Consider the following 17,080-nt stretch of genomic DNA (forward strand, 5'->3'; position numbering starts at 1 on the left):
GAGTCCCGCTGGCAGTACGCGCTCCAAACATTACTCGTTTCTACGGTGGCAATACTTTGTGTCGCTATAGTGACGCAATTCTAAACACATTACTGTCTACAGTCATTGTCAGAAGGATCCTGCCGAATTTTTAATCTAGGACTTGTGATAACTGCGAAGGAAAAAGTTGCAGCTTTCGCCCGATGCTACGCGAAGTGAGGCTCATAGTTCTATGGGCAGCATAGATGACAGTAAACGCGTGCGCTCAGTAGCTCAACACGCGTGGTGTCACGCACCCGAAAGCACACGATGAACAGAGTTCACTCGATGACCGCGAGTCACAACGCTGGCATGATGAGCGGCGGCAACGGCAAGCGCGCCTGCTTATCCCAAAGCGAACGTTCTGCGCGGCCGTTCCAGCTAACATTTGATTGTGCGGAGCCGCTGAAACTCGGCAGTTCACGTCACCTCCGATGCGCGCGCGAAGGAGCGCGTATGAATGCGCTAGCCTTCTCACCGTAACTGCTCGCCTTAGCATCTCGCAAGAAGAACGACTCAGTCTAACGCCCATGCACGGCTAGGGAGACCTTTACGTGGCTTATAGGGTACCTCATATGCGACCGAAATACAGTGACGAGGAACTCGTACACCTTACCGCCAATATCTGTATCCAAATCCACACTGCGTCTTTACATGAATCTCCCTCCCCCCCCCCCCCCCCCCCGGCTAAGTGTAAGGGAAGCGTATGAGTGGCGCCGCCTGCAGACAAATACATACCCGCACCAACGGTTAAAGCGTGCCATCCAACCTACCGCATATGCGTGGCGCATGCCCGTGCTGTGGAGGCCAGAAAGCTCTTGCCCACATTACGTGGGAATGATCTCAGGCCACCCAAAATTAATACGCCTCACATCTCGACGCAAAAATTCAGAACGGAGCAGTGGGACACCTGGCTCACCAGCGAGTAAAAGGAGGCCCAAGTGGCGCTCCTCGACCAAACACGGCGGGCTGCTGAGGCCAGTGGAGCCCTGCACCATGGGGGCCCCGTCGACCTCCTTCCCCAACCCTTACCTTTTACAATAAACGCTTTTCAGTCAATCACTCGCAGCAGACCACGTGATCTCCAGCACTTGGGGCGCAAACCGCACATGCGCCATCACGCAGGGAAGAAAGCGTGAAAGAGATGACACGAGCGCGCCTCGAGTGTCCGTATAATTGAAATCTCAATAAATATTGAACGATGGCCTGCGGCAGTTATGTGCTCTGCGTCCTGGGGTTATGCCTGCGCTATGAGAGGCACTGTAACGAAGAACTGTGGATGAGTTTTGAGTAGCAGGAATGATTCAACAAGCACCGAATTCTTAGTGAACTAAATATTTTTCTTGTCGTGGTCAGCTAAATGCGGCCGCTGCGGCCGGATGTTTCATGGCTTCTCCATAATGAGCGGAGCTATGCAGTTTCTGAGCCGTAGCCTGAGGCGGGTCGAAGATTATTGCTTGCAGAGAGACCACTGTTCATTAAAGACAAAGTAAGGTGAAGCTAATCAAATAACGTATTAGTTATACGCGTTTTCTTAAGATCTTCCTGATCTTAAAAAGATGTTGAGTGGACAAATACACTGAGCTGTATTAGCGAATTACCCTTCCACAACGCAAAAAAAAAAAAAAACACCGACGATTACGATACATCCTAATGCGAAATTTGAGCGAAGCTTTACACATGTTTTCATTTCGCGATATATTGGCTAGCGCGGACAGTCTGCCTCGTGCGGCACGTTGCAAACGGAGCGAAGGGCGGCGCGAATGCCTCGCTAATCGGGAGACCGAGAGAGGCGGCGCGTGGGACACGCGTGTGCGCGATTCTCAGCAGCCGCCGCAAACAGACCTCCGCTCATGCAGCGCTCTGTTTTCATATATAGTATCGTTGGACACGCTCGCCGCATGCCATCGGTGAACAGACGACGCGCGCTACTCTGGTGCCATTCGTAGCCATCGTCGCCGCACAGCGGTACTACGCTCTTCTTCTCAAGCTTTAGCCATATTCTGCTTCTCCACTTTCCGCCTCATGCTTTCACTGTAGCCACCTCCTCCGCTTTCCTTCTCGCACTCTCTTCACTTTTCTTCCCCCGCTGCGCCCCGCGTTCGCCCTTTCATCCTTCGCTCTGCTCGTTCGCTCGGTTAAGCCCAGGCCCGCCGACGCTCAACGCAGGAACGGGCGCTTAAGAGCTGCGCTCTAAGAAGCCCCCGTTAGCGTGATAGAATGCTGCCTGGTAAGCCGCAACCACGAAAGATGGGTTGGCGCCCGATGCCGCCCTCTCGCGTCAGCTCGCCGTGACGTCATGGATTCAGACAGCGCTTGCACGTGCGGCTTAGTTAACTTCTTATCAGTAAACAAAAACTACGCTTCCATTCTATAGGAGCCAAAGACAGAACTTGGCAAGCTTAACGAACCTTGATTAACCACAACGGTCCAAATACGACTAAATGTTTTGAAATCCGTGACGTCACACTGGTGTAACCACGCGGGGTTTCGGAGCGAAATTAAAGAAATTGAAGTTTGACTGATTTTCTGTTCTATTAATAAATACTTTACCGCGAAATTGAAGAAAGTAGAGTTGTCAGAGAATACTTTATCAGTCTAAATTGATTTAATGTTTGTATATATCCTCCTGTAGTTGAACGCCTCTTCCCTGTTGTCCCTGTTGCGTATAAACCGTTTAGGGTTTATACGCAACAGGGATGAAGTTTCTTTGTTGATAATTTATGATGGCTGTCGCCCTTGTCATTGTACACATTCTAGACTGCGCACACATGCGTGTTTGTTTTCAACACGCAGGTACGTCAAGCTGGGCTTCACCTTATAAAGAATGTTATTGCAGCAAAGCACGCTTTAAAGCACACTTCCTTTTGAGTCTTCTGCGCCTGTAAAAGGACACCGCCATTGCCTTTTTATGCAATGCATAAACATAATTTGAGCCAGGAAATATTATTTCAATTAGTTCGGCCTTTCTTCAAAAGGACAGAGGTATCCGCCTTTGAGGCCTTGTGAACGAACCATCGCATGAATGAAGTATAACTTGTAGCCAACAACCATGCACGCCATTTGTACAAACCGGTCGGGGCTCAAAAACCACAGCTTTGGCCCCGGTGGAGAAGTAACGATGCAGCTCCAGCACACAACGACATTATCTTCACGAAACGACTATTTCAGCTTCCGAGCTCCTATTCATCGGTCAGTGTACCAAGCATGACGTGTGCATAGCGAATGTCTCTACTCTGACAGCATTAATACGTACTTTCAGGTATAGTTTATGAAGGTTTATTGGCCCCTTGCCTGCTCCTAAAGATCACGCAATACTTGACGCCTTTAGTGAAGAGGATGTTCATCCGCCGCCATAGCCTTCAGTGGTGCTGGCTGACACTTCCAAGGTCAGATCTTATACACATACCCAAACGTCCAAGAAAGTGTACACGGACACAATAGCGGTCTCAGAAACTCAATCTGTAGAGTATCGCACGCGTAGTGCAGAAGATGCGAGTTCGGCTCCCATTCACCTGCGGCAATATTTCTTTTCTCATCCACTTTCATTTTCTTTTAAGTTATCAATTCAACATTCCATTTAAAAACCGCAGTTAATGTGCTTTCCCTGTGCTTTCCATGGCTTTATTGTCTGTTGGTTTCATATGGTTGTGACCATAGCGTCCTTGGTTGTGACTAAGAAAAAAAAAAAAGATTGACTTACCATCCCAGCCCTATGAAAGTGAATCTCCAGCGATGCTGTTGAAAATCACCACTACAGCTGCTGCGGGGGGGGGGGGGGGGGGTATCAATGTTTTATTGCTTTAGAGTATAGTAAAGGTAATTTAGAGTAATATTAGTAATGGGAGTAGTGGTAATTTTGGCAGCACACCGGCGCCCATAGCGGTGCTGCGAGAACATTGAAATCAGTTGCTAGGCTGGGTCTTCAGTACACGCCACTCCCTACGTCGCAAGCTGCCGTCGGCGCGGCACTTGCGCAACAGCAATCTTTCCCGGGAAACATGTGAGGGGAGCGCTACGGGTTTCGTATTGTTATCCGGAGCGCCTTATAACCAATTATGTGGTTCAGATGATTGTTTTATGCTTTTTCTTTATTGAAAAGTATGCTGTTCTGCATGTTGCGTCCGTGATTCCAAAGAATGTATGGACTGTTCGTTTCACCTTTCCGATTGCTTGGGGCATCTGCATGCGGGGGTACGAGCCACTGCTCCTGGCCCTGCACTGCCGCTCGGATCGGCCCACATTTTTTGCCGATGGACGCGGGCACGAAAAATGCCGACTAACTAGAGGCTAATAGCTTCGCTGTAAAACAACCCCCTCGGTTCCCCTATTGTCGTTCATTTCACAAGAATGACTGAAGTACACGGCTGTATACGATACATGCCGTTTCTGCTAGCGAGCTGTTAACGCACGCTTCAAGCCTGAAGGACTAACCGCGTGGGATCGCTGTTCCTTGACCCTTCCCTTGCCCCTGTGCAGGGTATCCCCCTCCTTTCCTTTTTACACATTCTTTCTATATCTATTCACTGGCTGCCGTCTGGCGACGCACGAGATGGAAGTCGGCGCAGAAAGAAATGGACCATGATAGTGATACGTCCGTAGCGTTCCAAGGCGATGACGACTCTGTCTGATTAAGCTTATATTTTTTAATTATCTTTCTCATTTTGTTCCACTTTAACGAATGTCTGAGTAATCTATAGGGAACGTTGATTTATCCCCGTTCTCCACGGAGGAAGGAGAAAGACTAGGGTCACGTGACAATATTGAACCACGAATAAATATAAGAGAAGTTTCCTGGAGAACTGGCCCTCGTTACGTGACAGGCAAGCGGTAATTTTTATATAGTCGCTGAGCGCGCGGAGAATTATGGGAGAGCATAGAGTGAACGACAGGCGGCGAGGGCCGATCACGACGAGGACATCACTAACAGCTACCGCAAACCAAGAAATGCCTCGAAAGGTTCAGCAACCATCTCGAGTCAGTTACCCGGGAGTCAACGCGCAGACTGGCCCCGAAGAAAAGAAGGGAAGGTGTCAGAGGAGGATGCCTTGCCGAGGGTCTGAGGTCATGCTCACTCCTAGTCTTTTCCTTTTTCTCTCTGTTCCTCCATGCCGTTCTCTTGATCGTGTTAATGGTCCGTTAAAAAGCGTAAAGCGTTCGCACGAAGGTTTGCGTGTAAGTGCGCGAAAAGAACGCCTGCAGGTGTCGCTGCAACCACGCAGTTGGAACCCCCCGTGGCGGCTTCGTCGAGTCACGCGCCCGTGACGGAGCAGCGCAAGTTCCGGCTGACCCGCACGCGCTCGCTGCCCGACCTGCGCCAGGAGGCGGCCGCGCCGGAGTTCCTGCGAAACCGCCTGATACTGCAGACCGACGACACGGTACGCGCCGCCCCTCTTGCTTGCGAGTAGTGCGCCACTGCGGGGCTGGAGGCGGAGGAAACGGAGTCGCGCAGGATTGTTTGTCTGTTAGGGTTGCGCTAAATGAGCACCAATTGTAGGGAAAAAGAAACAGTCCAGCGCGGCGGAGAACATCGGTGGTGTGATTAAATTAGGAGACTGAGGACATAGGATGGTGTCAGCATGGAACAAGACGCGGTTAATTGGAGAAAGATGGGAGAGGCTTTCGTCCTGCAGTGGACATATTTAAATAAGTCGAATCCCATAATGATTGTGACGGCGAGTGGGACACCACAGGTGAAATGTACACGTGTCCGGAAATGTTCAGGGCTTCGATGTTTCTTTCTTTCTTTCTTTATTGTTTGTTTCACGGATTCTCTCCGTGTAGGGGGCAGAGGTAAAGGCAAAATGCCTGACAGAGCCTCTGCGCCCCTACAGTTCAAGGCAGCATGACATATCATTCACATACATATTTGTCGAACCTATCTTTAACACGCAGCACACAGCAACGAAAAATTCAATTATTCAGGACACATGTCTCCAAAGCATTACTTTTGCTTCAGCGGGATAGATTTCGAAAAAGCAGAAGATACATATGCAATAAGTATTATATAACAATAAAATTGGCTTACACCAGAAGTCAACAAAGAAAAAAAAACCATAGAATCGCTTGCTCGAAAATAAATAGCACATACAGTAAGTAGATCAGTACATTGAAACATTTCAGAAAAAAAAAAACGAAGGTTTAGACTGATACACAATGTAAATGCCGAAACAATGGCAAACATGATCTACAAGCGCTGAGAAAAATCTAACATAACTGAGGTTACATGTGTTATAAGGGATGAGCACAAGTTACTCAAAATGAAAATGCAATGTCACTGCCCACTAATAGGTTTTTACAGTCATTTTTGAAACTGTGGAAGGATTGTGTGTATTGTACGTTAAAGTGATCACTGTTTAATATATTAATCGTTTGATAATTCAATGTTTGCTTCCCGTAATTAGTTCTTGTGGCGGGCTTTACATAGTGTGGTTTACGTATTGGGTATGAGGTGCAACTGTCGACAGGTATTGTGTGCAGCCTATATTTATATATCCACTGGAGTAGTTTGAAATAATAAACTTGATCTGCTTTAAGCATGCTATATTTAATGAAGAGCGGTTTTGTTCGGAGTCCTCGTTTGTCGCCCACATAGTTTTCACACATTCTCAATATTTTCTTTTGTACAATGATTAGTTTGTTGTAGTTTGAAGCTGTCGTAGTTCCCCAGACTAAAATGCCATAACTGAGTTTTGAATAGAAAAGTGAGTAATATAATGTTTGTTTCAACCAGGTGGGTAGTATATTTTGTATTTTATACATGCAGCCAGTAACTCGAGATAGCTCACTTTTTAATTTGTCAACATGAGTATTCCAAGTAAGGTCCTCTGTAAACCATACGCCCAAGAACTTTTGCTCTGTAACTTGTTCCAGTAACGTGTCCTCAAAGTGTAGATGAACACAATAGGGGTCTCTTTTATTTGCTGGCTTAAAAATTATATATTTGGTTTTGCTTGTGTTTAAACTTAGCCGGTTGCTTTTAAGCCACCTGGAGAGGTGTAAGAGGTAACTGTTAGCTGATGATTCTATGACCTCTTTAGTAGTGCCAGTAAAGAAGATATTAGTGTCGTCAGCATACATTATTATTTCAGGGGAGTTTGGTATGGACGTTATATCATTTATGTATACAAGAAATAAGAGGAGTCCTAAGATTGATCCTTGAGGGACGCCACATTCGACTTTCAATTTTTGTGATACCAGATTGTCGACGCATACATACTGATGCCGATTTGAGAGATATGATGTAATTAAATTCTGTGCTACTCCTCAAACACCATACGCAGAAAGCTTCTTTAGAAGGATATCGTGCTGCACAGTGTCAAATGCCTTTTTTAAATCCAAGAAAATCCCCAGAGTGAGCAGTTTGTTCTCAATATTTTCAATTATTTTGTCCTTTATGTTTGTTAAAGCTAGTTCTGCAGACTTACCCTTTTGAAAGCCATACTGCGACTTCGTAATTATTTTGTGTTTATGAAAAAAAGACGTAAGCCTATCATTAATAACACGCTCAAATATCTGGGAAAACACCGGCAAAACAGATATCGGCCTGTAGTTGGTAAGCTTTTTCTCATCGCCACCCTTGTAGACAGGGGTGATCTTAGCTATTTTTAATTCATCTGGGAACTCGCCGCGTGTAAGCATCTCACTTGTCTTTATCGGGCGACCACGTTTCGCCGCTTAACAAATGTAATCGCACAGCGAGGGACGCGCCTGCATGTATCCGACGTTTCTGGAAAGTTATCGATGCTTCTACCCGGCTGTCTGTTGTCGCCGAACCTTGTGTTATCTGATTCCATCGCGTAACGCGAATGGTGTAGAACATTGTGGAAGGCACGCGGGTCCGAACGATTAGCCTGGAACATTCGACGACTGCTCTATAAAAGCCGACGCGCTTGACCCGCTGAGGAGATTTCCGACGATCGCCGACCGTGTTCGCCGCTATCGTTGTGCTATAAGTGTAGCCTGTTTTTGTGGGCACAGGTTCGCCCAATAAAAGCTAGTTTTGTGTTTCACCGTATTGCTTCTTTCTTCACCGTCACTACCACGTGACATCTGGTGGAGGTGCTTTACGTCCATGTACCGGACGCCCCCGACAAGCCGTAATCCAAGCCCAGACCGCAAAGACAACACCAGCGCCGTCCCGGAACATCGAGCAAGCCGCCGTCTTCAACAGCTGCCCCCGGAGCACGGACTTCTACCTGAGAAGACCAAGAAGATTGTGGCCAAGGAAACTCCAATGGCAGCCCCAGCGTCCCCCATCGTGCTGCAGCAGCCCAGGGAGCCTCCAACGTTCCGCGGTTCAACATTCGAAGACCCGGAATCATGGCTGGAAACCTACGAACGGATCGCGACATTCAACAACTGGGACCCCGACGACAAGCTGCGGCATGTCTACTTGGCCTTAGAAGACGCCGCCAGAACTTGGTTTGAGAACAGGGAGTCGACCTTGACAACGTGGGACCTGTTCCGTAGCGCCTTCCTGCGCACCTTTACAAGTGTCGTGCGCAAGGAAAGGGCCGAAGCTATGCTGGACGCCCGAGTACAGCTACCAAATGAGAACGTTGCCATCTTTACGGAAGAAATGAGCCGTCTGTTCCGCCACGCCGACCCGGATATGGCTGAGGAAAAGAAAGTACGCCTACTCATGCGTGGTGTGAAGGAAGAACTTTTCGGCGCAATGGTACGAAGCCCACCGACGACCGTAGCAGAGTTCCTTCGCGAGGCCACCGGCATTGAGAAGACACTCGAAATGCGGAACCGGCAATTCAACCGCCGCAAAAGCTCTACCCACTACGCAGGAATTCAATCACTGGCCACGGACGATCTGCGCGAGACCATCAGGGCTTTTGTGCGCGAAGAACTGCGCAAGGTCTTGCCTTCGTCGCAGCCTCAAGTGGCCTCTATCGCCGACATCGTGAAAGAAGAGGTGCACCGATCCCTTGGAGTTCCTGAGGTGCAACCAGAACCACCGCAGCCGGAAGCAATGACCTACGCCGCCGCCGTCGCCCGCCGTCAAGGCCCCCCTGCGCGACCGCGCCAAGGTCCTGCAACACCGCAATTCCGTCGTCCGCCGCCGCCGCCGCCAGCGCGCCCACCCGTCGCCCAGCGCACCTATGCGAGGAAGACGGACATTTGGCGAGCCCCCGACCACCGCCCGCTCTGCTATCACTGCGGAGAAGCCGGCCATGTGTACCGCCGACGCCCATACCGCGACATGGGACTGAGAGGGTTCGCCGTCAACGCGCCGCGTCCACAGCTTGGGGAGCGCCCACGTGACATTGCCGATTACCTAGCCGCCACTCAGTGGAACTCTCGACGACCGTCCCGTTCGCCGTCACCAGGCCGCTACCTGTCGCCGCAGCGCCGTCCATACACTGGCCCAGCCCGGGGCCGCTCTGCGAGCCCATACCGGGAAAACTAAAAGCAGCAACCGATGGAGGTGCGGTTGCTGTTCGTCGAACTGACGAAGATCCTCCGGCGCCGACGAAGACGACGAAGAGACCATCTCGACGACATAACGACACGCCGCCGTCCCGACGAAGTCTGGAAGCCAGAACTACACCGACGAAAGACGACTTGACGACGCGACGTTCCAACTTCAGTTCAACGCGACGCAGCCGTGATCCAACGCCAAGACCTAACTGCAATGCCAGACAAAGAACAACCGACCTCGACGTGCTTCTCGACGGCCACGCAGTCACTGCCTTAGTCGACACAGGGGCCGATTACTCCGTAATGAGTGGACACATCGCCACCCAGTTGAAGAAAGTTAAGACCGCATGGGAAGGCCCTCAGATTCGCACCGCTGGAGGACACCTCATCACGCCGACTGGGATTTGCACGGCAAGAATAACCATTCATGACCGGACTTACCCTGCCACCTTCGTTATCCTCCAACAGTGTTCACGAGACGTCATTCTCGGTATGGACTTCCTGGACCAACACGGCGCAATCATCAACCTGAAGTCGAAGTCAGTAACGCTGTCGGAAGATAAAGCAATGCCGCCGGAGAGCCCTCGTAGTAACCACGCCTTGAGTGTGCTCGAAGATCAAGTGAGCATCCCGCCTCGCTGCAGCATTGTTATTTCGGTCAGCACCGAAACACCCGCTGACGTAGAAGGCGTCATCGAAGGCGACCAACGTCTACTGCTAGACCGTGGAATTTGCGTCGCAAGAGGGATCGCTCGACTGCATGGAGGGAAAACTGAAGTGTTGCTGACAAACTTCAGCCAGGAGTTCAAGCACATCAACAAGGGCACGACGATCGCGTACATCGAGGAAATTCTGGAAACCAGTAATGCGTTTGTCCTCTCGGATTCCGCCGCATCTACCCCGACGACCATGGTTCCCGAACCAGACTACGACATTAATCCAAATCTCCCTATGATTAAGCAACAGCAGCTCAGAAGTCTGCTCCGACGATACAAAGGCTGCTTTTCGACGTCATCGAGGATTCGACAAACACCAGTCGCCAAGCATTGCATAATCACCGAGGAATGCGCTCGACCACTCCGTCAGAGCCCTTACCGAGTTTCGGCGCGAGAACGTGAAGCTATAAGAGAACAAGTCGACGAAATGCTGCACGACGACATCATCCAGCCGTCGAAAAGCCCGTGGGCATCCCCTGTTGTTCTGGTAAAGAAAAAGGACGGAACCCTACGTTTCTGCGTCGATTATCGTCGTCTGAACAAGATCACGAAGAAGGACGTATACCCCCTCCCACGGATAGACGACGCATTGGATCAGCTCTGCAACGCTAAATACTTCTCGTCCATGGACCTCAAGTCTGGCTATTGGCAAATAGAAGTCGACGAAAGAGATCGCGAAAAGACCGCCTTCATCACCCAAGACGGCCTCTACGAGTTCAAGGTTATGCCATTCGGACTGTGCTCGGCACCTGCAACGTTCCAGCGCGTGATGGACACGGTTTTAGCAGGATTGAAGTGGCAGACCTGTCTCGTATACTTGGATGACGTCGTCGTCTTCGCCGGAAATTTCGACGTTCACCTTAGGCGGCTGGCAACAGTACTAGAGGCCATCAGGTCATCAGGACTTACTCTGAAGCCGGAAAAGTGCCGCTTCGCTTACGAGGAGCTTCTATTTTTAGGCCACGTCATCAGCAAATCTGGAGTCCGCCCCGACCCGCAGAAGACAGCTGCCATAGCGAAGTTCCCACAGCCCATTGACAAGAAGGCAGTGCGTAGATTTCTTGGCATGTGTGCCTACTACAGGCGATTTGTCAAGAACTTTTCACGCATCGCTGAGCCGCTGACGCAGCTAACTAAATGTGACGTCGAGTTCAAGTGGGAAACGCCGCAGGCCGACGCATTTCAAGAACTCAAACGACGCATGCAGTCGCCGCCCGTACTTGCGCACTTCGACGAGCACGCCGATACCGAAATCCACACTGACGCCAGTAGCCTAGGCCTCGGCGCCGTCCTGGTCCAGAGAAAAGATGGACATGAACACGTGATAGCTTACGCTAGCCGGTCGTTGTCAAAAGCGGAAGGCAATTATTCTACAACCGAAAAGGAATGCCTCGCCATCGTTTGGGCTACAGCGAAATTTCGCCCTTACCTATATGGCAGGCCATTCAAAGTCGTCAGCGACCATCACGCCTTGTGTTGGCTAGCGAATTTAAAGGATCCCTCAGGACGGCTGGCACGGTGGAGCCTCAGACTACAAGAATACGACATCACTGTAACATACAAGTCCGGACGAAAACACTCAGACGCCGATTGCCTATCACGCGCCCCCATTGACCCACCGCCGCAAGATGACGAGGATGACGACGCCTTCCTTGGAATAATAAGCGCGGAGGACTTCGCCGAACAACAACGAGCGGACCCGGAACTTAAAGGCCTCGTCGATGATTTGGAAGGGCACACCGACGTTGTCCCCAGGGCATTTAAGCGCGGGTTATCTTCCTTCACGCTTCAAGACAGTCTACTCGTGAAGAAGAACTTCTCACCAGTCCGCGCCAATTACCTTCTTGTTGTCCCGTCAGGACTTCGTCCAGAAGTATTGCACGCCCTAAATGACGATCCGACCGCTGGACACCTCGGATTTTCCCGGACACTATCGAGGATACAAGAAAAGTATTATTGGCCGCGCCTGACCGCCGACGTCACCCGTTATGTCAGAACATGCCGAGACTGTCAGCGACGCAAGACACCGCCGACAAGGCCAGCCGGATTACTACAGCCAATCGAGCCTCCTTGCCGACCATTCCAGCAGATCGGGATGGACTTGCTGGGACCCTTTCCGACGTCAATAACCGGAAATAAGTGGATCGTCGTGGCGACGGACTACCTCACCCGCTTCGCTGAAACAAAAGCACTGCCGAAAGGTAGCGCAGCCGAAGTGCGAAATTCTTTGTCGAAAACATCCTGTTGCGACATGGCGCCCCAGAAGTCCTCATCACCGACCGAGGAACGGCCTTTACAGCGGAGCTCACCCAAGCCATTCTGAAATACAGTCAGACAAGGCACAGGAGGGCAACGGCTTACCACCCGCAGACGAATGGTCTTACGGAGCGGCTGAATAAGACCCTCGCCGACATGCTAGCGATGTACGTCGACGTCGAACACAAGACCTGGGATGCCGTCCTGCCGTACGTAACATTCGCTTATAACACGGTGGTACAAGAAACAACACAGATCACGCCGTTCAAGCTGGTCTACGGCAGGAACCCGACGACGACGCTCGACGCCATGCTGCCTCACGTCACTGACGAGGAGAACCTTGACGTCCGTACCTACCTCCAGTGCGCCGAAGAAGCCCGACAGCTCGCCCGCCTGCGAATTAAGAACCAGCAGAGGACCGACAGCCGACACTACAACCTCCGACGACGCTTCGTGGAGTACCAGCCCGGTGACCGTGTTTGGGTTTGGACCCCTATACGCCGACGAGGACTGAGCGAGAAGCTTTTGCGTCGCTATTTCGGACCGTACAAGATCATCCGACGTATTGGCGCACTGGACTATGAGGTCGTGCCAGACGGTATTTCGCTATCACAGCGGCGCCGCTCACGACCTGAAATAGTCCACGTTGTGCGACTCAAGCCCTACTACCAGCGTTAATGAACTTTGTGGCTTCGCGTAACTGACCTTTGGACTTTATTTCTTTTTGTTGTTACTTATGTTTAAGAAGTGTGTTTTTGTGTTTCGCTCTCTTATATTTGTAGCATCGGGACGATGCTTTTTAAGAGGGGGGTATTGACACGTGTACTTCTCTTTATCGGGCGACCACGTTTCGCCGCTTAACAACTGTAATCGCACAGCGAGGGACGCGCCTGCACGTATCCGACGTTTCTGGAAAGTTATCGATGCTTCTACCCGGCTGTCTGTTGTCGCCGAACCTTGTGTTATCTGATTCCATCGCGTAACGCGAATGGTGTAGAACATTGTGGAAGGCACGCGGGTCCGAACGATTAGTCTGGAACATTCGACGACTGCTCTATAAAAGCCGACGCGCTTGACCCGCTGAGGAGATTTCCGACGATCGCCGACCGTGTTCGCCGCTATCGTTGTGCTATAAGTGTAGCCTGTTTTTGTGGGCACAGGTTCGCCCAATAAAAGCTAGTTTTGTGTTTCACCGTATTGCTTCTTTCTTCACCGTCACTACCACGTGACAATATCTATAGCTGTTATTACGTTTTCTTTGCGGCTTTATTGACATTCGGCTGGAACATGTAAGGTATAGATGTATGTTTACGTCACGCCAATTTCGGAGTTCTGGAGCATAGGTGGTAGTCTGCGCCCGTCCTTCTTGTGTCTCCATTATTTGTCCGTGTTCTTTGTGCGCTGTCCTGTCAAACTTATTGAATGACCCAACTAGCCCAAATCAAAGCGTTTTTTTTTAAATCTAGGAACTGTTTGTAAACGGGCCAGTCGGTTCCTTATTAATGCGTGGCCTAAAGGGATTATAGTTATATGCCTGGTGTTTATTTATTTAGTTAGTTATTTATTTGTTTACACTATTTATTTTACTCTCAGGACTTGCGGTGACCGTTAGGTAGGGAAGGGGCTAATATATACAGAGAATTATTACAAGGTAAGAACAGAAATACAATGAACAATCAAATCATAATGCATAGTACGGTATAATAACACGGTGTAAATTAATTAAAATGAGACGATAAGTACATAATACTAACTACATAACATGACAATATTACGAATTGAGTAGTTCCGGAGCGAAGCGAATCGAATGTCGAATAAATTTCGAATAATTTTCGAATAATAAACAGCCATTCTCATTCTTTTTTTAAATGACGATATCTTCAGATCCTTGCATATTCGTAACATTAGAGTTACGAAGCGTTGTTTATTAGATGCACAAACGGAGCATTAGTAGCGAAAGAGTTCACTCACTGGGGACTTATTGGCTAGCGCGCGTGATGGTGATCCAGTCTGGCTTCCTGACCGACAGCGCGCTCTACAGAAGTTCTCTTATTTTATGTCGACTGTGGCCGCTTTGATGAAATTTATCACACCTTTACTCCAATCGTATGCTTGATCGCGCACAGTTAGCGATTTGAAATGTTCTAAAACTGTTGGACATACATTTATATTTACGCATAGTGATTAATCGATTTGAAGGCCGATACGATCGAACATGGCCATATTTGAGTCGTTATTCGGAAGTTCCGATTATTCGCACACCCCTAGAAATACCATATTTGTAAGAAAAAACGAAGAAAAAGAAAGAAACGTAATTGCATCGGAATACATACATATCGAGGTATACTATACTCTGCCTCAGTAGTTCGACCATTTAGAACGGTAACCGCGTCTATAGGGGTGGTCGACCGCGCTTTGTCAGCCCCAGCTTTGCTGCCTGCGAAAGCGTCTGCCTTTGCCGCTTGCAGGCCTCCTGTCTCTGTTGCACGCAACTATTGAGGCAAACTGCAGATAATGCGAGGAAGTGCCTGGCAGCGCAGGTGTACCTCCCGTTCATCCTGCGCAAGGAGTACGTGATCCGCACCAAGCTGCGCGTCTCCTTCAGCCTGCTCAAGCCGCCCGTGGTGAAGCGGTCGCACAGCGAGGGCCACGTGACCGAGGTCACTTTCCTGCAGCAGGCCTACTGCGGCTACTGGGACGAGACCGACACCGAGCTGGAGGTACGGGCGCCCATCTCTCCGCTCGCAGCAGCGTGGCTCGTACTGTGCGCTATAGCGCCGGTGCCACTACTGAACCCGCGGTCGTAGCCACAGGACGATGGATCAGAGTGGCTGTGGCCTTCTACTGCGGAGCAAGAAGACGCGGGTTCGAATGCCTGACGCGGCGGCCGAATTTTGATGGGGGCGGAATGCATAAAACACTCGTGTTACTCAGATTTAGGCGCACGTCAAACAACGCCAGCTGGTCAAAATTAAGTTGGGGTTCTTCGATGCGGCATATTTCATAGTCACAGTGTTTCTTCTGGACTTGAAATCAATAACTCAATCAATCGGAGCCATAGTGTTTCGCACTATCGTAAAATGTGGCGCGACATTGATTGAACCGGTACGGGAATAATTGCTCTGCAGTGCGTAGATCCTCCCACTGTTTAGCATGAATGCTCCAGAAAGCGCACAGTAGAGCACAAGCGTGTTTTCATTTCGTTCCCATCAGCATACACCCGGCCACCACAGCGTCCAGAAATGAATGCCACGCACCGTCGCTCAGCGGAGACGGCGTAGACGCACCTCGAGACGCACCAAGGCTCCGCAATTTGGGATCGAGTATACATGTCGCAGATTCGTAACCTGCATCTATTGGAGCCCACTATATAGAGGCGAATAAATGTCATTTATTAGCCTACAATTGTTTGTTTTTTAACGTCCTGGCGTGCGCAGCCATTCCTTTATGGCGCCCTCGACTCGGTGATGACCATGATAGTCTGCTCGTTGTGTGACGTATGCGCAGGAATCCGACTGGCGGGTAGACGAAGGGTGCAACTTCTTCGACCTGTGCTACTTGCGCTGCAAGTGCTGCAAAAAGCACGCCGGTCCGATGGCCACCGCACGATGACCGGACGCTGTGGTGACGCGGCTATTACCACGCACCGCGACCTTTTTTTGTTGTGTGTGCGGAAGTCGGCCGTGCTGCATTCCGCACTTAATTTCTTTTTACCGCCTAATCTCTTTACACAAAAACAAGCCGTTGTAATTAGCATATTTTTTACAATACAATTTCAAAGAAATGATCTGCTATTTTCATAACAGTGTGCATTATTTCTATTTTCGCTCGAGTCGCAAACGAAGGCTATGATTTTGCCTAGCGTGGTCTCTCAGTCGTTGTATCCAATACGTTTGTCATGCGCGCATGTAATACGAATAGGCACCACTGACGGAACGTACTGTTTACCGGCGACGCCTCTCGGTGAGTGACTCATTCATTTTCTTGGCGCTGAAGTATACGTTCTTTCATACCGAACGAAATGCAGATAGAACACAATTTTACACTATCATTAAACTTTTTGCAAGCAGGGCGAAAGTTTGCATTCGTTATATCCTATGCTGCTTACTGCTTTATGTGCGGTCTCTCCCCAAATTGTTTATTCGGTTTTACTGAAAATGTTTACTTCAGCTTTCTAGGTGTTGTGCAAGCACGGAGGTAACATTTATAGGCGTTCCATACTTTAAATGTAAGTGCACCACATCTAGAAAGCTCCAATAAATGTTTTCAACAAACAAGACTGACACCATAGGTTTGCATTAGCTCGGCTGTTTCCCTTGCATAAAATATTGCGCCAAAATGGTACAGCAGTGGAATAGAAAGCACCTCTGGTGTATTTAATGTACTACATTAACGCCACAATAAACAGCGCGTTTGCGTAAATAGAACATGAGCTCTCTCTACGTATATTTTGTGTAAGGTTGGCTTGAAAATGCCCCTTTTTTATATAATCCAAAATCTCCTGCGAGCAACTTGTTTCGCTAGCGTCTGTTGCGTTGGTCTATGCCGCTATGCGCCAGACAAGTTGATAAAAACCAACCCCAGAGCCCGCGCAACACCCCGTAAGTACATTTCCCCACGTATCTAAGGTCTCTCCTAAAACACTGGCGATGGGTACT

General features: G+C 49.5%; 1 protein-coding gene and 1 long non-coding RNA gene across 3 annotated transcripts in view; one reads left to right on the forward strand and one right to left on the reverse strand.

The window, feature by feature from the left end:
• LOC142564099 (uncharacterized) overlaps window positions 1-16,293 on the forward strand; it is a 28,670-nt gene extending 12,377 nt beyond the window's left edge. The window contains exons 5-7 of one of the 2 annotated variants that reach the window (XM_075674955.1): window positions 5,241-5,396; window positions 14,963-15,142; window positions 15,930-16,293. In XM_075674955.1, the coding sequence (XP_075531070.1) occupies window positions 5,241-5,396; window positions 14,963-15,142; window positions 15,930-16,034 (441 nt within the window). In that variant the 3' untranslated portion in view covers window positions 16,035-16,293. Of the gene's footprint in view, window positions 1-5,240; window positions 5,397-14,962; window positions 15,143-15,635; window positions 15,787-15,929 lie in introns of those variants that run through there. The other variant, XM_075674956.1, reaches the window with a different exon arrangement.
• Window positions 1-17,080, reverse strand: part of LOC142564102 (uncharacterized) — a 93,660-nt gene that overhangs the window by 5,342 nt on the left and 71,238 nt on the right. The window lies entirely within an intron of this gene.

This window comes from Dermacentor variabilis, chromosome 11 (genome assembly GCF_050947875.1).
Source record: "Dermacentor variabilis isolate Ectoservices chromosome 11, ASM5094787v1, whole genome shotgun sequence".
NCBI lineage: Eukaryota > Metazoa > Arthropoda > Arachnida > Ixodida > Ixodidae > Dermacentor > Dermacentor variabilis.